This window comes from Neofelis nebulosa, chromosome 9, assembly GCF_028018385.1.
Source record: "Neofelis nebulosa isolate mNeoNeb1 chromosome 9, mNeoNeb1.pri, whole genome shotgun sequence".
Classification (NCBI taxonomy): domain Eukaryota; kingdom Metazoa; phylum Chordata; class Mammalia; order Carnivora; family Felidae; genus Neofelis; species Neofelis nebulosa.
The window spans coordinates 109,418,844-109,439,909 of record NC_080790.1 but is presented as its reverse complement, the minus strand read 5'-3'; the positions used below and the strand labels follow the sequence as shown (position 1 = coordinate 109,439,909).

Here is a 21,066-nt window from a genome sequence, read left to right as displayed (position 1 = left end):
CATATTTGAGTATAACTGTGTATAAATACCAAGGAGTCGATTTGCCTGGTCAGAGCTATGTAGAATTGTAATTCTGATACATATTGTCAAACTGCCCTCCATAGGGATCAGATTAATTTGTACTTTGACCTACAAGCAGTGTACGAGAGAGCCATTTTCCCAACACTCTTGCAAAGACAGTGCATGAAACTTTTTGATCTTTGTCAGTACAAGGCTAAAAGCCATTGTAGTTCCTTTTCTATGAACTGTGTGTTCCCATCCTTTGATCATTAGTCTACTGGGTTGTTGGTCTTTTTATTATTGATTTCTGGGGGCTCTCTATTAGGGGAATTAACCTTTTATCTGTATGTGTTGCCAAGACTTTTAAACTTTGTATATAGTTTCTTGCACGCATAAAACTTTCATTTTTTACGAATGTACCAATGTTTTCTTTTATGGATGCTGGGTTTTGTATTTTTAAAGTATATTATTTTTGAAATTTTGTATATTCTAGTATTTTTGTATATCTGAGATTTCAATCAGTACCTGCTACCCCAGTGCTACAGCCTGCCTGCATCTCTCTTCTGAAAGCTGGAGAAGAGAAGCTCCCTGACCCTATTGCACAGTTTGGTTCCCATTTGTAGGGTGCCTTGTCAGCTTTACAATGGTTTTCTGGGTGATGTCTTTGTTCTTCTAGAGTTGATTGTAGGTTTTATGAAAACATGAACCACATCTTAAATTTCTGTACCCCTCTATCTACTCAACACATAGTAAGAACCTTCAATTAGGTTATATTTATAGCATTCCCTACTTTAGAAAGGGGGAGAAGGGAACGCTAAAGTGGTTGGGGATCACTGTTCTTATGCCCCAAAGCTGTATCCCCAAAGCCTGAGTCTTCCTGTCACCTTTGGGTGGACAGCTTCTATTTGGCTGTTTGATTCGAATCAGTTTTGTTCATGAGCCATACAGAGAGAACTGCTTACCAGTTAAGCAAACATGACATTCACAGTGCCCTTGAAAAAAAATCAAAACCAAAAAATCCCTTCCCTTTTAGGAGAAGCCGTAGGGTAGTTTCTCCTGAAAGTTTGGTTTTTTCAAAGAGCCAGAACTCGCTCTTTTGCCATGACTCAGTGGAAGTTATGCACTCTAGACACAAGCTAGGGCCATGGGCATTAAGTTGGATCTAAACCAAAGACTGAGCAGGAGCTCCACAGAAATGACAAGGAATAGGGCTTATTTTGAAGAAGATGCCAGTTAAGGAAGAAGTGGGAGCAGAGATGTGCCTTTGAAGACCAGACTTCAAATCAGGATCAAGGAGAAGACAGTGCCACGAGAGGCAGAATCACCACCATGCATGAGAAAAGGGTCTACACAGAAGAGGTGGCCTGAGGCATCCTCCTCAAACAAGTGCCTGGCAATGAACGGGAAAGAGCAATAAGCATGAAACTAGGATAAAACCATCCTGTGCGTGTGGAGGCTGGTGACTCAGTTTACATTTTCTACATTTGGCCAGTTAAGTGCTGACTTACAGCTCCACAGGCCACGCAGGGGTGAGGAAGGGGCAGAAATTCAGAGGATTTATTTCACCGCTCAGTTGGCCTAGTAAACTTCAGGCGGCAGGTGTGCACGTAATGGGAGTTGGTAGCCAGCTGGGGTACAGATGGTCCCTCTTCCCTGCAGTGGGGAGTGTAGTGTGCACCATCATGGGGCTTGTTCATGAGAACCTGCTCTTAACCTTGGCTTCCTTCCTAAGCATTAAGGATTCCAGCTCTGTGAGCCACTCTCCTCTTGTTCCTTTGTTTATGTAGATGGAAAGGGGCAGAGCACACTGTGCTGGGCGGGAAGACCCCCACAAACTCCTGCCAACTCAGGGGCAGCTGACCATACCTGCCAGAAAGTAAAAGACGAAAATCCAAAGACAGCATATATACATTGATTGTTCTAACCCTACATAGCGAAACAGAAGATTATACACATGAACCCTCCTTCTGATAACTAAATGACTCAATTTTACACTTCCATGCATTCACATTAAAGCAAAAGGAGAGACAGAAGAGAAAAAGTATCTTACTTTGGGATTCAAGTCAAAGAAAGTGTAGTATTTAAATCGTAGCAGCAGCTGTTCATCCTCCTGGATGCCTTGTTCCATAAGGGAACGGGAGGAGTCCAGCCAACTAGAAAACAATAGGATGGGTTTTAAAAGCCAATCCATTTTACACACATATATTACAATATTACATAACATGTTTGTATACATACTTAAATTTATATACATGCATTTACATTTACATATACACATATATATAAATGTACACGTGTGTGTGTGTGTGTGCGTGTGTGTATATTTCCTTGAACAAAGTCCAAGTAATATAACCAAAAACCTGTAAGGGAGAGGACTTGATAATAACTTGTATCTGCATTTCATTTTATAGCTTTTACAACTTTCTAAGTGCTTTCTGTATATATATTTTGTTTACACAGATACTTTAAAGTAACCCAGTGAAGGAGCCAAGGCAGTTCTTACTTTCTCAGTTTTATACGTGAGAAAATGGAGTCTTAGTGACATTAAGTGATATGTTCAAGGTCATGTGCCTTGTCGTGGAGCCAGAATGAAAATCTGTACCTGCTGACTTCCCACACAGCCTCTCCTCTACACCAGCTGGTCCGACTCAACGCTGGGCCTATGTTATTGTCCAGAACTTTCTGTAACAATGGAACTATTCTATATTGCCCTGTCCAATAGAGTATCCACTAGTCACATGTGGCTACTGAAGATTTAAATGTGGCTCGTGCCACGCTTTAATTTTAATTAAATTCAAATTTAAATGTAAATATCCACATGTGGCTAGTAACTCCTATACTGGGTGGTACAGTTCTAGAGTTGAAAAATAAGTACTGGGCAATGGTGAGGGGTGGAGAGGTGGAGATGAAAAGTTAATAGCAGAACGAGGCAGGGATGAGTGGCATCCAGTACCACAGAATGAAGATGGCTTGAAAGTCTATTATAACAGGCTTTCGGCTGGGAGGGGGGGAGGGGAACATAAGGATGACTGATGCAACCTCTGTCCTAAAGGAAATGACAGTCCAGTGGGGGAGTGAGCATCATAAGGTAGGAAATGGTGGCACGGGAGCGAGTAAGTGTCAGAACAGGAGTGCAAGGAGGTGAACCCATCCAGAATGGTGTTTCTGAGTAGGAGACAGTATGTGGCTGGGTCTTACAGGACAAGCAGGGGCTGGGTTGAGCAGGAAGAAGGAAAAGAATCTTGCAGCAGAGCAAAGGTAGTGATAGAAAGTGTGTGTGTGCACCGTAGGGGGAATGGGGTATGTGAGTGCGCGGGATGGAGACATCTGCTGGGCCAGCTCTCATTGGGAGTAGAAGGCTGTGAACAAACTTGACTTTATGTGGTGAACAGTGGGGAGTGAAAGAAATGGTGGTTTGAGAAGTAGTCTGAGTGTATGTTCTGAGATGACTTCAAAGCTGAAGAACTCACTCATTGAAACACCTAACGGAAGATGTGGTGTTCCACAAAAGGCGATGAGGGTCAGGTGGGCCACCTTGGATCTCCCCACTGGCCCATGGGACCAACCCACTTATACACTGCTCTACATCCCTTCAAAAACACTTTGCACATCCACAGGGATGGAGAAGTAGTATTCACATAGGGCAATCCATTGAGTTACCAGAACACATAAATGTTGCCATACTTCAAATGTTCTTGCAATGACCAAAGGTGGCATTTCTCCCTTCTGTAGCCAAAATCAGCGCTGATTTTTGCTAATAGTGTACAATCCCCAGGCATGCTAACTTAAAAATTAAACAATCCATTCTCCCCCACCTCTGTGGCATCTCTCTTACTGTATCAACACCAGTTAACAGAGAAGGAAAACGGAGCCATGTCCTTACCCTGCGTTAAGCTTCGTTTTGTCAACCAGAGACCGAGGCTGGTACATATCAGCCAATGCTTCTGGTGATTGGGGGGGCTGGCTGAATGCGAGGATGCTGCAGTTTTGTTCAGTCAAAGGGCTGTCACTGAACCATGTCATGGTGGATGACGCCGGCGTTCCATTGATGGGATCATATGTGGGAGTCATGGTTCTACTATATAATCCAGGACTTACTGCAAGGCAGAGGCAAGCTTGTACTATGACATGAGATTCAGAGGGAGGAATCTTTGGGAAAATAAATACTAACACTGCTTATGCTAAAATGGATTTTGAATTTAGTTGTTTGCACTATTTAAAGTAAGGAGATGAGTCATGACGGGGGAGGCGTTTTTTACCTCCTGGGAAGGCTGAGAACTCACAGGCCGCAAAAGCTTCCAAAACCAACCCAGACAAAGGCTTGGGACTATCTCCTTCTCAATAATTCAAAATTCTATTTGGGGCACCTGAGTGGCTCAGTCGGTTAAGTGTCCGACTCTTGGTTTTGGCTCAAGTCAGAATCTCATGGTTTGTGAGTTCAAGTCCCACATCGGGCTCTCTGCTGGCAGTGCAGAGCCTGCTTGGGATTCTCTCTCTCTCTCCCTGTCTCTCTGCTCCTCCCATTTGTGTGTGCTCTCTTTCAAAATAAATAAATAAACTTAAAAAAACCCCCAAAATTCTATTTCAGTAGTAAGTTTTGGCACCATTAGAGAACAGAAGATCTCACAGAATGCATGTACAGACTATAGTTTTGGGCAAATCTTTTAAACAAATAATAGTACTTGCCAGTTTTAAGAACATAGCTAGTTGATGGCTTATAAATCACATGGTTTGTGTAAGGAAAATGCAAATAATCCCTTTTACTCTTTGCATTGGGATATACTCTGTATGAAAACCTTTGATATTGTAAGCAGTTTGTTTTTATATAAAAAGACAAGGATATTGTCTTTCCAGAATTTTTACCTGCCCTCCTGTTACATGCCCAATGCAAAATTTATTTATTTAAAAAAATTTTTTATGTTTTATTTATTTTTGAGAGAGAGAGAGACAGACAGACAACGTGAGCAGGGGAGGGACAGAGAGAGAGGAAGACACAGAATCTGAAGCAGGCTCCAGGCTCTGAGCTGTCAGCAAGGAGCCTGACGCGGGGCTCAAGCTCACAAACCGCGAGATCATGACCTGAGCCGAAGTCGGACGCTTATCCGACTGAGCCACTCAGGTACCCCATCCATATGCCCAATGCAAAATTTAAACTGCATTCAGAAAAGAATCACATGAAGATAGGATCAGGAAAAGTATATTTGAGTGATCCAACTAATCTCTTTTCTCCCCAAATTCACAGCCAATTCTCCTAAAGTTTTGCTTTCATCAGTAACATTATTTAACACAGTTAAAATAATGAGCTATACAGCAGGTAGAGCACATGACTCCTGATCTCAGGGTCATGAGTCCAAGCCCCACGTCGAGCGTGGAGCCTACTTAAAAAAATAATGAAATATAAAAAAAACCTTGTTAAAAAAATTCTGTGAGTTCTAAAATTAATTGCATATCCTTTCCTCATCACAGGAATCCTGCAATTTTAGTCCTTCTTTGGGGGGGGGGAGGGGAGGGGAGGGGAGGAGAAGGGAGGGGAGGGGAGGAGAGGGGATGGGAGGGAAGAAGAGGAGGGAGGAGCCGAGGAGTGAGATTTCTAGGGATTTAAGAAATCCTTGGATTCAAGCATGGAATAAAACAAAACACCTGTCATGAATCATACCTGGTGGACCTGAAGTCGTTGGAGACCCCTCCAGATTTAAAATATCTTCAATTATGGGCTCCTTGTTAGTTTTGTCTTTCTTTTTCTTCTTTTTAAAATAGTCACCAGAAGGCTTTAACAAGGAGAGTTCTTCTGATCTTCTAATGTCTAACAGACAAATGAATAAATATAAAGAAGGAAGAAAAACTATCAAAGAGTAAAAAGAAAATACCTTCTAAGACTCAGAGTCATGCTAGGCATCTGAAATAATTTCTCAGGAAATTCCTGAGAAGTAAATGGAACTAAATTGCATCCCTTTGGAAGAAATAGATGGGTGTGTGTGTGTGTGTGTGGGGGGGGGGGTCAAAGATCAGAAGATTTAATCTAATAAAATTTCTAGTTGTTTTTTAACTTATTATGAAAATATTTCAGACATACTCAAAGCAAAAGGAATAGTATAATGGCGTCCTCATGCTTTCATCACCCAGGTTCAACCACTATAAGCATTTGGCTATAATTTCCCCTCCCTCTCTTTTTTCTTTCTTCAGTTTTTTTTAAAATAACAACCAAGAACCCCACCATTTTCTTTCTTGAACATAGATCCCGAGAACCTTTCCCTTTCACTGTGCACAATCGCTAATTTCATACCTGTGGCAGACAGTATTGGTGTCCTGCCCATCTCTTCTGGGCCCTCACCATTTCAGTGCACTCTGACCCGACTTCCAGTGACAGCAAGGACAAGAGTCTTTCTGCCTGAGGGTTTGCTCTGGATGCCAGAGTGTGCACTGCCCAAACACTGATGCCACAGGCCACACAAGTTCAGAGAATTAACACTTCCAAAAACAGCCCTCAGTGACTGACATGAGCGGTATATTAATACCCCCAGTCCCTGACCCATTGGGTGGGATAGCTCTGAGGCATGTTTACATTGTCTCCCAGAAGCCCCCCAATTGCCCCCGAGTGTGATTTGATTGGTGATGCTCTCTTACTGAAGAGCTTCTCTTTCCAGTCTTACTTCCTCACTCCCAGTGTTTTCTGGAATCTCCCCCCCACAATAAATGTTTGTACTTGAATTCTTATCTCAGGGTCTGCTTCTGGAGAACTCAAACCAAGATGATTCCCATTTTTTCCCATTAGTCCAATATATTTATAACTGCCATTGCCAATCAGAGCTCCTGATAACCATGAACCACCATGAGCTTCTATATGATTCCAAGTGAAAGCCGAGGAATATGGACGTTAGAGTCTGTGAGCAGCTTTCTGGGAGGCAAATGCACTGATTCCATAGGTCCTGCCAGTTTTCAAACATTGCTTAGTGCTGAGGCTAGCAGTTCAGCTCCATCCTTTTCCTCTATAACTAACGATGCTTGATTGTCAGGTTGCAACACACACCTGTGCCCATTCCAAATGCATAATTTATATATGAGACCTGGAGATGAATCAGAATTTCCAGTAGAAGCATTAGAAACAAAACAAAACAAAACCTACATCTCCAAGCCCAAGATTTGTGTCTTGTCCTATCTTTGTGGGAAAACTCATCATATTACTAAATTTGATTTAGCTTCAATTGAACAGATATAAAAAAGGTGACTAAAAATGGCACATTGAGCCCTTTATGACTACTATGAAGACGTAATCTGGAAAAGAGAAGAACATCTGACTGCTTCTGTATATTTTGGAACCTCAAATTTTCAGTCCCAGCCATGATGTGTGTTTCCAGTCTACTAAGGACTGGGTTTTATTTGATCATTTACTTTGTTTTCCAATCCTCATTGGAATATTACTGAAAACAAGGTGCCCTGGTGCTTGCCATTTGCCCACCATGTACCAGGGCACTGCTGAGGAGTTCTGTACTAGAAGGTTCCATTCATTTTTTCACTTAACGGTTAATGAGTAGCTAATGTGTGCCAGGCATTGTGCTAGGTGTTAGAACACAGGTAATGTGTAATGGCTTCTGTCTTCACCCTATTTAATACTACAACAGCCCCTACTGCCCACTGGAACTCCTAGTCCTGCACATACTGTCACAGCTTTTCTTTTTTTCTCTACCAAATATCTCCTTTTAACATCTTATTTTTAAAAATTTTTTATTAAAAATTAAAAAAATTTTTTTTTAATGTTTATTTAGTTTTGAGAGAGAGGGAGCACAAGCAGGGGAGGAGCAGAGAGAAAGGGAGACACAGAATCCGAAGCAGGTTCCAGGCTCTGAGCTGTCAGCACAGAGTGGGACGCAGGGCTCGAACTCACGAACAGTGAGATCATGACCTGAGCCGAATGAAGTTGGATGCTCAACCGACTGGGCCACCCAGGCGCCCCCCGACCCCAAAATTTTTTTTAATATTTATTTATTTTTGGGATACAGAATACAAGCAGGGGAGGGGCAGAGAGAGAGAGGGAGACACAGAATCTGAAGCAGGCTCTACGCTCCGAGCTGTCAGCACGGAGCCCGACGCAGGGCAAGAACGCACGGAGCGCGGGATCATGACCTGGGCTGAAGTTAGATGCCCAACCAACTGAGCCACCTAGGCACCCCAAACATCTTATTTTTAAATTAATGTTTACATTTATTATTTATTTTCTGCCTCTGTATCCTAGAATGTAAGCTCAAGCAGGGAAGGGATTTAGGCCTATTTTTATTGTTAAGCAATCTCTAGCACTCAACACAATGCCTGCCTAATCAATATATATTTGTTGAAGGAATGAATGAATAGTTTAATGGGAAAGATAGGTCACTCACTCATATATTGTATATACTATATTCAAATGCTGAATCTCAGCCTTGGAACCATAGAATGTACCTACACGCTTTCAAAAAATATGGAATAAGAACCATGATGCAGGGTTTACTTCCATTATAGAGGTTCCACAAATAAATGGTTTGGGTAGTGTTGTCCCTAATGACTGTTAAAGCCATAAGAATTAGTTTTCAATCCATAATTAAGTGTACTTTTCTCCTTAAACTCCACAAATAATTTTTGTGGATAGAATATTTACTAGAGCCAAGCGTTAGGAAAGCAGTTAAGACATTGCAACACTATTATCTCAAAATCAGTAAACATATATCAACTCTATGGTGGTAATGATTTAATGGAACTCTTGCTTGTTTGTCTTAAATATAATGATGATATTACTATGGCTTAGAGGAATGAATTTGTTTTGGGGGGGCGGGGATCTTAATGGGTCTGTTTCTTCTGTTTAAAGACTTCTTTGGAAATAGCTTTAAGCTTTGTGGAAGTGAATCTGATTTCCTCCAATAATGTTCCATTTGGTTTAACTCTACTTACATGGCTAAAGTCCCCAGAACCAGGCTTGAAAAGTATGCTTCCTAGTAAGGGAAATGTTCTGTAAAGCCAAATGCTTGCAGGCAGAAAGCACACGTAATTTTCCTGTCCTCCTTTGCTAACAGTCCAAAGGGCACAGGGCCCCTCTGGGGTACTCACTCAGGATTTTGCAGATATCACTGACAGCTTTAAAAACCACAGCCGAGAAGCTGACACGCAATCTCACTGTCTTCACATTTGGCAGGCGGAGGCGGAGCATTTTATGCTGAGGGGTGAAGAGAAGCTTTGCATCTGCCTGGACTCCATATTTGTCCAGGGTCCAGTGCGTTTTCAGAAGCCAGCAATGCTTTTGTTCCCACCAAAGGGCAAAGTCTGACCAGTCTTGGGATATGTCTGCAAACATGAAAAATACGATGAAGTAGAATAAGAACGAACTTTAAGAGTCCATCCATTGTGTGCAAGAACTTCAACAAATGGGTCTTCAGCTCCCCATTCCCTTTTACAACCTAAGGCTTAACAAGCCTCAGCACCTCTTCAAAGTCTCTAAAGTGGGGTGGGTAGAAAACAGAGCCTGAACCTCATCACAGTGATATTTAAAAATTTTTTTAACGTTTTTTATTTATTTTTGAGACAGAGAGAGACAGAGCATGAATGGGGGAAGGGCAGAGAGAGAGGGAGACACAGAATCGGAAGCAGGCTCCAGGCTCTGAGCCATCAGCTCAGAGCCCGACGCGGGGCTCGAACTCATGGACCGCGAGATCGTGACCTGAGCTGAAGTCGGAATCTTAACTGACTGAGCCACCCAGGCACCCCCACAGTGATATTTAGATACAGTGAAAGAAACAGACACATCCTTTTGCAGGATCCTCTATTTCTCTTCCTCCTGTGGGGAGGGGGCTTGCTCTCTGAGCCATCGTAAGAAAAATAAACAGAAAAACTTAGATGATCAGACAGCCTAGATTAGCCATTTACTGTTAGTACAACAGAGAGGGTTTCAAAGGTAGGGAAACCATCAAGAAACGGGAACTTACTGATCTGTTCTACTAACTTGAGCATCAGCCCCCCAACATGCAGGTCTCCGGCCACTCTCAATGTGACATCTTTCTGCTCCTCCTCATTTGGATGGTCAACTCTGACCACGAGCTCCCAAGAAGCAGATGCAAAGTCCGTGGATGAGAGCATCGTGGCAAAAGCAGATGTCTGCCGACAAAAAGTGAGACATGGATCAGAAAGTGAGAAGGAAACAGGAGCTTGCCAGTACATCCTGCAGGGCAAAACTTTTTTCCATTTTAGCCTCTTCTTCAGGAACTCTGCAGGGTTCCCCGTGCTCAATATTAAATTTAACATCTGAACCTTGAAGACAAAAAGTCTTATAAGGTCTCAAGCTTTCCAGATTTGTGTAACTTTATCTTTCTATTCCCCCAGGACCTATTTTTTTTTTTTTTTCCTGTGCCTGCCCAATGCATCAATCTTCATTTTCTGTCTCTATGGACTTTTCTTGACTTTCTCTGAACTACTGTGGCAAGAGGCAACAAATCATGGCAATCCTTGATATCTTTTTTTTTTTTTTTTTTCAACGTTTTTTATTTATTTTTTGGGACAGAGAGAGACAGAGCATGAACGGGGGAGGGGCAGAGAGAGAGGGAGACACAGAATCGGAAACAGGCTCCAGGCTCCGAGCCATCGGCCCAGAGCCTGACGCGGGGCTCGAACTCACGGACCGCGAGATCGTGACCTGGCTGAAGTCGGACGCTCAACCGACTGCGCCACCCAGGCGCCCCGTTATCTTTTTAAACAATCACTTTCATGGAAGTATAATTTGCATGCAATAAAAATGCACTGATTCTTTTTTGAGTATAGTTGACAATGTTACATTAGTTTCAGGTATACAATATAAAGATTCAACAACTCTATGTTATGCTGTGCTCACCACAGAAATGCAGATTTTAAACATACAGTTTGATGCCTTGTTATATACAAATGATGCCTCGATAAAGTTTATTTTAGAAAAGGATGCCATGAAAATCTTTATCTATCTATGTATATTATTACATTCCTCCTACAAATATTGATGACATCTTCTGGTATTAAAATTAAAAAAACAAAAGTATAGCAAAATAGTTTCTATTTCAGTCATATAATATGTAGTTTTACCTTAAATGCATATAAAGATATAGGTCATTAACAATTATTGCCAGGTATTTGATTTACTTGAGTTACCATTTTATATTATATAAGAGTTGGTAAATTCAGTGCATCAATTAAGTTTTTGGACAAAACTCTGGTAAAAGATTGAAAACAGGAATGACAGACACACAAAGCCCACTCTTCAAAACCCAGATGGGGTGAGAACTTCAGACTCAGAGTTTTCCTCTCTTTCGAGGAACAAGAATAAAAATGAGCTAAGCAGTATCACAACTGACATGTTTCAGGGGGAAATAGGAACACTGGGATCCAAAATTGGCTGAACTTAAAATGACAGCTCTGTCTTACTTTTTTTTTTTTTTTTAAACAGGGGACTCTGCCTTGGTGGTTTTTTTTTTTTAATGTTTATTTCTGAGACAGGGAGACAGAGCATGAGTGGGGGAGGGGCAGAGAGAGAGGGAGACACAGAATCTGAAGCAGGCTCCAGGCTCTGAGCTGTCAGCACACAGCCCGACACGGGGCTCGAACCCACGAGCCGTGAGATCATGACCCGAGCGGAAGTCGGTTTCTCAACCCACTGAACCCCCCAGGCAGCCCAGCTCTGTCTTACTTTTAAAACAGAAAGCACATTCTGCCCCTTCCCTGCTCATGCCCTGTCTCTTTCTGTTTCTCAAGAATGAATAAACATTAAAAAATTTTTTTTATACCAGAAAGCTCATGATACTACCTCTCCTGGCTATTTAAAGATTTAAAATAGGGCGCTGGGTGGCTCAGTTGGCAAGTGTCCGACTTCAGCTCAGGTCATGATCTCATGGATTGTGAGTTTGAGCCTTGCATCGGGCTTTGTGCTGTCAGTTCAGAGCCTGGAGCCTGCTTCAGATTTTGTGTCTCCCTCTCTCTCTGCTCCTCCCCCACTGACACTCTGTCTCTCTCTCAAAAATAAATAAACATTAAAAAAAATTTTTTTTTAAAGATTTAAAATAAAATTATCAGGCATTTAAATGATAACACATCTTTTTCATTTTACTACATAGAGACGGCTTATAAGAGATGCATGTTTTCTTTAAGGCCTATTTTTTTTTTTAACATGAAATTTATTGTCAAATTGGTTTCCATACAACACCCAGTGCTCATCCCAACAGGTGCCCTCCTCAATGCCCATCACCCACTTTCCCCTCCCTCCCGCCCCCCATCAACCCTCGGTTTATTCTCAGTTTTTAACTTAAGGCCTATTTTTGAGAAACATCAGTGCACTTGAACTCCTAAGAAGGAGCTTCTCCGATGGAAAGTGCACAAGTCCGCTGGGCATCTATTAACCTGCAGATTCTGTTCAGCAGGTCTGGGGTAGAGGTGGAGACCCCGCATTTATAACAAGCTCCAGGTGACACTGGTCTGTCGCTCACACTTTTGAGTCCAGACAGCCACGTGAACAATCAGCTCCAGGACTCAGTCCCCCCCCCCCCTTCAATCTACCCCAAATCGATATTAAGCCAGGGACCATGGTGATACCTGAGAAACATTACTTTTAATAATAAGTAATAATGATACCACCAGTGTTATACCAGTTTTGTGTGCATTTGAAACTGTTCACGTTTGAAAGCATCAGAGAATCTCAAAATACACAAAAATGATACACTGCAAATCTGAACAGGCTTAGGACAGATTTCATTTGTTCAAATCAAGTTCAAGAGTTCAGAAGCAGCGCCTTGTGTTTTTATGACCAGAAGGAGCCCAGCGATGTAACGCTTGTACCTCTGCTTGCACAGAGGCACCTGCGGACACCTCTTGCATGGACAGTGAATGCTATGCAACTGGGCCTAAACTCTCACTTCACTGTCATTATCAGGCTCAAGTATCATTTATTCTGTACTTACCCGGTGAAGTATTCTGTGTGAACCACGGAGTACATGTTATCTTCTTTACCTGCTCAGTAATCCCATTTAGAAATGAGGAAACTCGGGCTCTGAGAGGTAAGGCAACTTGTTGGAAGTCACACAGCAAGTTAGATGGTGGAGCCCAGACAGAAATCCAGGTGTTTCTAGCTCCAAACTTTCAACCACTACACTGGAACACGTCCTTGACAAAGTTGCAACACCAATATGAAATAAAACTCTTACAACCACATGAGCTAAACTCTCAGGAGCCTTCACTGTTTCTACTAACATCTTTCCCAGTGAGGAGGCAATAAAGATAACTCCATAACTTGGCATTGAACTATTTGACTTCAAGACCCTCACAATTTCTAAAACGCTATGGTTTGAGGTTTAGGTATTTTGAAAAATTTGTACTTTTAAGCGACTCCTTACTGCTTGTTTCATGAGTATCAGTCATAGGTCTTTTCCTAACCTGGGCAGTCAAAACACTTCTCACCTAGGCAATACATGGTGATTCCCTTACAGCGAAATTCAGGCTAAAATTAGACAATCTGGTTTCCCCACATTCCTCTCCTATCTTTCTGCACCTTCATTTTTGAGAGAACTTCTCATCTGCAGCAAGCTGTTACTTGTTGAGGAGAGCAGCAAACTCCAACGGGGAAAGTACATCCAAGGAGACCAGAACGGGAAGCAAAGTGCACCAGCAGACCTGCCTTCCCTGGGTGAAGCCCAGCTGTCCACCTTGCAAACAGAAAATACAAGAAAGAAGGACAGACATAGAGGCAGACAGGCGGCCAGACAGAAAAACGAGGGAAATAGCCCCTGATGCTTCCCCTAGAAGATCAGAGTGCCTGTCCAAAGGCCCCTGGGCCTGTCGGTTTGCAGCCCTGCAGGGTCCTGGGGCCAGGAGGTGTGTGGTGTGTGGATAGAAACCTGCTCCTCGACCCATTGAGCGCAGCCCCTGCGGCTAGACGGAGAGTTTATTTTGCGAGACCAGATACGCAAGCCTGGGGAAAGTGGTCCCAAGCAGGGACATTACTTTTAATTCAGCACCTATTTACGTGAAAGGGGCTGCTGAAAAGAAGAGGTAGGGGTTTCGGGCATCGGTGGTGCCCGTTTCAGTCCCCCTCTCCGCCCCCGCCAGCCCTCGGCACCCACCTGCTTTCCGGCCGAGGGTGGCGTGCAGCCTCGCGGACGCGCACGTGGACGCCTGCGCCCCCAGAGCCGGAGCGGAGGCGCCCCCTGCCCGGCCGGCGCGCGAAGGTGGCGAAACTGGGGAAGCGGGGCGCCGGGGCCAGCGCTCGCGGAGGCGGCGGCTCCGCTGGTCTGGGCCGGCCGTGCTGCGCGCGGGCGCTGCGGGGAAGCCGCCCGTGACCTCCTGCCAAAGCTCGGAGCCCGCCTCCAGCGGGGCGCCGGGTGCGCGGTCTCCGCCCTGCGCGGCCCCCGGAGGCCGGGCCGAGGCAGGTGAGGGCACGCCCAGCTCCGGGCCTGCTGGGTCTCGCTCCCGGAGCGGAGAAGCGCTCCGCAGAGTTGTGAGGGCCGAGGGTGGCCGAAGGGCTGCGACGGGATGGCGGGGAGAACCGGGGCGGACGCTCACCCTGTGCGCCCCTCTAGCGACCTTTCAGCCGACCCTCGCAGGCCGCCTCCAGTTTTCCCGGTTCCCCGAGGCCCCGCTGGGGCTAGCAGCCCGGGTGGTTAGACTGGCTACGTCCCCTGCCCTCCAGGTATACCTGTCACTCACACCCCGGGGGTACGTCCAGGCCCGGAGAGTCCCATGTCTCCTTTAAAGAGCCTGGGGACCTGTGATCACAACAAGAGCGGCTTATCTCTGAGTAAGAGGATGATGTAGACCCCGGAGAAGGGCGAGGCGCCGCAAATATGCACAATGGGAGACCCAGGGGCAACCCAAGGCCATGCCCCAGGCCGGAATCCGGTGGCTCACCTCAGATTCACCACCTGGTGCAGCCCGTCGCCTCCGGTCGGATTTACTCCCGAAGAAGGCTGGGCCACCCTGAAGGGTGGGTGACTGGGCAGTTTACACAACCTGTCCAAGCCTCCTTGGTTCATATTACGCACATCCGTTGAGTGTTTACTACGTGCTAGGCCTGGGGCTGAGCTCTAAGGATGCAGTGGTTTTATAAAAAGTCAAGGCAATGATAGTTTCCTCATCTGTGAAATGGGTAGAGAGATGGAAAGTCCACAGCCACTGCAGGGTGGGATTTCATTCAGCTCGTGGCAGAATTTCATGCAGTATAATATAGGCTTTAAGCGATTTACACCAAGTACATAACGCTTGTAAGAACTTCATTTAAAATGCTATAAAATTTAGAAGGGGAATCTTTGCTTTTGCTTGAACATTACCATATTCAGCCGTTGTAATGGGTTTTGAAAGTATTTTACATTTAATTTTAAAAGGTCAGTTGAATAATTGTTAGCAAATGTGGGTTTTTATAATTAAAACAAAGTAATTAAAACTTGAAACCGAATTTCCTAATATGGTAAAGTTTGTCAACTATGGGAATGATGTCAGCTGTCATCTTGTCCCACTTCCCTGTGTGCCCAACACCAACTGAGCAGATATGTTGTCTGGGGCAGAAAATGTTTAAAGGTTTGCTTTGTGGAGACTGTGCATGGCTGCTTGGGACATAGATATTCTTTACGATTTCCTGTGTGACCTTGAAGTAGTAATGGTTTCATTTATACCAAATGGGGGTCTCATTTTAGTTGAAAATACTTGGGTTTTGCTGAAGAATTTAGTTGGCTTTAAGCTTTCTGTTTGGTCTGTTATTCTTTAAGCTTTTTTAAAAAAATGTTTACTTATTTGTTTTGAGAGCGAGCACATGAGAGTGGGGGTGGGGTGGGCAGAGAGAGAGGGAGAGAGAATCCCAAGTGGGGCTCAATCTCAGGAACCATGAGATCATGACCTGAGCTGAAATCAAGAGTCAGATGTTTAGCCGAATGAGCCACGCTGGCACCTCTGTCTTTTAAGCTTTTAATTGAAATATATTTTATATTTCTATGCAAGAACACAAATCATGAATATATAGCTGATGAATTTTCACATATGGAAGACACCTGTATAATGAGCATCAAGATTAAGAAATAGAACATTACCAGTCCCCCAAAGTTCCTTAGTCCCCCCTTTTAGTTGCAGCTACCCACCCCAACTCCCCCCTGCCCCGGTCCCCCCAGCAGGAACCCCTATCCTGACTTTTAACTACTTACATGGGTTTTGCTGATCTTTGTATTGTACATAAATGGTACAGGATGTATGTGCTATTTATTTTTTTTTTTTTAATTTTTTTTTCAACGTTTTTTATTTTTATTTTTGGGACAGAGAGAGACAGAGCATGAACAGGGGAGGGGCCGAGAGAGAGGGAGACACAGAATCGGAAACAGGCCCCAGGCTCCGAGCCATCAGCCCAGAGCCTGACGCGGGGCTCGAACTCACGGACCGCGAGATCGTGACCTGGCTGAAGTCGGACGCTTAACCGACTACGCCACCCAGGCGCCCCTGTATGTGCTATTTAATGTCTGGTTTCCTTTGTTTAACATTATGTTTTTGAGTTTGAGTTTCATCCATATTTTGTGTCTTTGACTTTTTTTTTTTTTTTTTTTTTTACTTACTACCTGGTTATTATCATCTTTATGACACAGGTCTGACACATCCCTTAAGGTCCTGGGTTAGAAATGAATTAAAAGGTGTATTCTGGCTTTAAAATTTCATATATATATATATGACAATCACCCTTTCTTAAAAAACACACAGAATCAGTTATTTAATCTACAGATACTAATCAAGCAATGAATTAGTTTATTTAATTCATTCAGCCATTGTATTACCATGGGCCAGACACTGTGATATGTGCTGAAAGTACTCAGATTATCTAGGCACAGACTTTATCTTCAGATCTATTTATGATGCTGGAGAATACAGAAGTGGGGTATCTACTTCAAATTTGCAGAGTTGGGGGGAGTATGAGAAAAGATTTTGGAAAGGAGATGATTTTTGAGATGCACTTTATTTTTTTTATTAAAAAAAATTTTTTTTAACGTTTATTTTGAGACAGAGAGAGACAGAGCATGAACGGGGGAGGGTCAGAGAGAGAGAGGGAGACACAGAATCTGAAACAGGCTCCAGGCTGTGAGCCATCAGCACAGAGCCCGACGCGTGGCTTGAACTCACGTGGCTTGAACTCACGAACCGTGAGATCATGACCTGAGCCGAAGTCGGACGCTTAACCGACTGAGCCACCCAGGCACCCCTTTGAGATGCACTTTGAAGCATTGGATAAGAGCTTGATAGTTGCCTATAATAACCTGTAGTGTCTAGAAACCTGTTTTCAGATGTTTTTAAGTTAGCAGATAGTTGTGGTTGGCTTCTGTTGGCAGAAGGTGGAGGATAAAGAGGAGCTCTATCTCCTGATCTCAAAACTTTGTGTCCACTGTGCAAACAAATATTAAAACAATAACTGTTATCAGACACTGAGATACTGAAAAACTGATGTGACAATTAGTGTTCTCCAAAGGTATGTTAGTCATGTCTGCATTATCATATAGGATATGAGTGGATTGGACTGGATAAGAAATGTGACCACATTCTTATTCACTGAACAGGAAAAAGAAATAAGTGCTCAGAGGACCTTTGAAGGTCCTGCTTGTCTTGTAGACACAAACAACTTTCTTCCTCCAGCATCTTTGCACTCCCACTGTAGGAGCCCTCAGTCCTCCATATAAATTAACTGAGAGAGAATGAGAAAAAGCTGCTGGGAGGAGAAAGGGGTGGAGTTTGTTGTTGGTTTTTTTTTTTTTCCTTTATCTATGGTTTTATTTGGCCAGACAGGGTGTTATCCAATGTAAACTTCTTTGTTAAGTATTAGGAACATGCTAAATGTCTAGCAACTAAGAAATGGCAACTGGTTCCTGAAATGTATTTTTATTTTCACTCAGTCCTCAGGACTCAGGAGCTGTGTTCATGTTTGTGGAGAACATGTTGTGTTCGGTGCGAAGAAGCCGAATATGCCTATTAAAGCTACACCCTCCTTTCCAGCTGGATGGGTAACGAGCACTTTCTATGCCCAGGCAAGTTCTATAATTTTCTCCTTGTGAGGGTGGAAAGGGTGTGTCCTGGTGTACCTACAGGCACTAGATGGAGAAAGAAAAGTTAAGAAGGGCTTGCTGGAGGCCACACTAGAGCCCACCATTGAGGATGACAGGAGCAAGAAAGATGGTCATTCCCTCCCTCCTTCTTTCCCTTCCTCCCCCCCTTCTTTCTTTCTCCTTACCTCCTTTACATCCATCTCAATCAAAGGGTACAAAAGAGTATACACTGGTAATCAAGTCTTCCCCCTCTTTGATAATAAACTTCCCTTCCTCAGAAAAAAGTTACCTATTTCTTCTAGAACCTTCTAGAGATAGTCTATGCATGTAGACTATTTTTGCTCTTTGTACAAGTGATAATATTGTATAAGTAGTGTTCTGTGTTTTTGCTTTTTTGATTTTAAAATAACTTGGTGATTACAGTGGATATCAGTCATATTCATGACTGCCTATCATCCTTGGAAAGTCCTCTTTATGTTTGTAGAAATCCTTATGTTAGTATCCCAGTCTGGAAATCAGGACTCAAATTCCTGACCTCCCCTGCAGCTGGGGCACAGGCCTACAAAGTGGACTCTGTCCGTCAGGTATACTCAGATGTGACTTTAATTTGGAAGTGAATGAGATCTGGAGACAGGATGTGCTTGGGGGAATCATCGTAGCCAAGAATCATTGATAGATTTAAAAATTAGTGAGTGAAAATATGACGAGAAACAGGATATTTGCAGTTTCAAGGTATCTTCTTGCAAAGTATTTGTCAATTACCTAGAGAAAGATAGTAACAGTGGAAAAAAGTGGTGATCAAGATGAACATCATTGGTAGTAATGCACATTGACCTCACACACCTGAGAAGGGCAGAGCATCCCTTCTGTGGCATTCTTGCCCAAATGTGTAACTTCAATTTAATCACAAGAAAACACCACGGTCATAGGAGGCAGAAAAACTGAGGAACTGTCTCAGATAAGAGGAAACTGAGGAGACATGGCAACTAAATGCCATCTGAGATCCTGTACTGAATCCTGGAGCAGTGAGAGGACATCAGAAGGAAAGCTTTTGAAGTTTGAATAGGGCAGTAGATTAGTTAATAGCATTATTTCAATACTAATTTATTGGTTTCTGTAATTGTACTGTGGTTTTGTATGATGTTAACAAGAGGAAGCTGGGTTAAAGGTATAAGGTTCTCTGTGTACTATTTTTGTGACATTTTATGTAAGTCTAAAATTATTTAAAACAAGGAGGAGGAAGAGGAGAAAAGGGAGGAGGGGGAGGATAGGAGCATGCCCTGACCCTGAAGCAACTTGCTAAGAGGGTAAGGAGGCTTGGGGTACTGGAGCCAGCCATGACCTTCTGGTGAGCGGGGGAAGGGAAGACTATTACAGATGATGACTCTTGTAACCCAGAGTTTTCAAACTTAATAGTGGTTTGGGGACCATGTTTGGTATTCTCACCTCGGGCAGTGACTTTACAACATGGTGGTTTAAAGGTTTTGGAAAATGACAAATCTGGGTTTATCTGCTTGCATTGCTGATGCTAAATAGATCAGAGGGCTTGGGCATGTTTTAGTTTGGTCTCTGAGCCTTAGTTTCTGCTTCTGTAAAATGGGAGCAGTAGTACCCACTTCATAAGGTACTATGAAATGAGAGAATGTTTGTAAAGCACTTGAGCACAGAGCCTGAAAGATGGTAAATGTTCAGTAAGTTTATTTAGAGTAGTAAATAAGAAAAGAGTGAGGGTTGGGGACACCTCGGTGGCTTGGTCAGTTGCATCTGATTTTGGCTCAGGTCATGATCTCACGGTTCGTGAATTCGAGCCCCATATCAGGCTCTCTGCTATCAGCACAGAGCCCGCTTCAGATCCTCTGTCCCCCTCTCTCTCTGCCTCTCTCCCACTCATGCTTTCTCTCTCAAAAATAAATAAGCATTAAAAAAAAAAAGAAAAAGAGTGCAGGTTGTCTTGGGGAGAAAGGAGGAACTGGAGACTCCTCGAATGTTGCATCTCATCTCAGGGAGGTAGGACTGTATTCCCTCTCCTCTTTTCTTGCTCTCAGGTAGGGGATCAAACAAGGGGAGAAACGGTCATATAGGTGAACCTGTGTGGCTTTATTAACTTTCTTAGATGGCACCACAGGAAAAATGTGATCGTTTCCTCCTAGGTTAGTAGGAAAAGCACCACGGTGAACTCTTTCCAAATCCCAGTGTGGTTGTAGGGTACTCTGGAAATACAGGAATGACTTCTGGTAATGGATGCTCAATAAACACTGGTTGTTATTATAGTTTCAGCTATGATTTTGAAAAATCTAGAATGCTGAGTGTGAGAACAGTCATGTTTCTTTATTTTTCGAAATCTAACTTAACTTGGCTACTCCTGTTTATCATTTCTCCCTATGGAATTCCCTGCTAAAATAATAGTATAGGAATAAAAAGCTATAAGCCTACAATGACAAAAGTTAACAGGAGAAAGGTCATCAGGCAATGAGAGATTTCAAGGATTTTCTATAGGATGGAACATTGAAGAAGAGTGGTTGGTAATGATGAAGGGCAGTGAAATCCATAGTCTAGGAGTATGTGAAAAGGAGGTATAACTGAGGCTTTCCAGAATGTTTTCAGAGAAACTCATGACTTGGAAATGCCAGGTATGACAGTGGTAGTGAGATGTGTTGCCAAAAATAAGGGAATGAATAGAACGTCTCCATACAGAACAGTGAGTCCCCCACTATCACCCGTAGGCTAAGTTGTGAATGCCAGATCTCCACCCTGCTAGCCCAAATCCAGAGCGCTCACTCTGTAGAAGTTAAACGTCTTCTTTGAAAGTTTACTTGGCTTAAAGGCCAACTCTCCACTCACCCTTAGCAAACCTTATCAGTTGAACCTTGGACACTGAGCTCCCAGATTAAAAAAAAAAAAAATCTCCCTATTCTCAAATATTTTTTTTTCCAGGAAAATCCTCCAATATGCAAGGCAGATAAAAAAATGTTTTTTGAATCTTTATTTTACTTTTTCTGGTTTTATTGACCTATAATTGACATGACAATAT

General features: G+C 43.2%; 1 protein-coding gene across 3 annotated transcripts in view; it reads right to left on the bottom strand.

Annotated features, from left to right (window-relative positions):
• FERMT1 (FERM domain containing kindlin 1) overlaps positions 1–14,342 on the bottom strand; it is a 36,044-nt gene extending 21,702 nt beyond the window's left edge. The window contains exons 1-6 of one of the 3 annotated variants that reach the window (XM_058684926.1): positions 14,094–14,342; positions 9,948–10,116; positions 9,076–9,309; positions 5,657–5,803; positions 3,884–4,097; positions 2,051–2,153 (exon numbers count right to left, since the gene is read on the bottom strand). In XM_058684926.1, the coding sequence (XP_058540909.1) occupies positions 2,051–2,153; positions 3,884–4,097; positions 5,657–5,803; positions 9,076–9,309; positions 9,948–10,098 (849 nt within the window). In that variant the 5' untranslated portion in view covers positions 10,099–10,116; positions 14,094–14,342. Of the gene's footprint in view, positions 1–2,050; positions 2,154–3,883; positions 4,098–5,656; positions 5,804–9,075; positions 9,310–9,947; positions 10,117–14,093 lie in introns of those variants that run through there. The other 2 variants (XM_058684927.1, XM_058684928.1) reach the window with 2 other exon arrangements.
• Between the last annotated feature and the right edge of the window lie 6,724 nt (positions 14,343–21,066).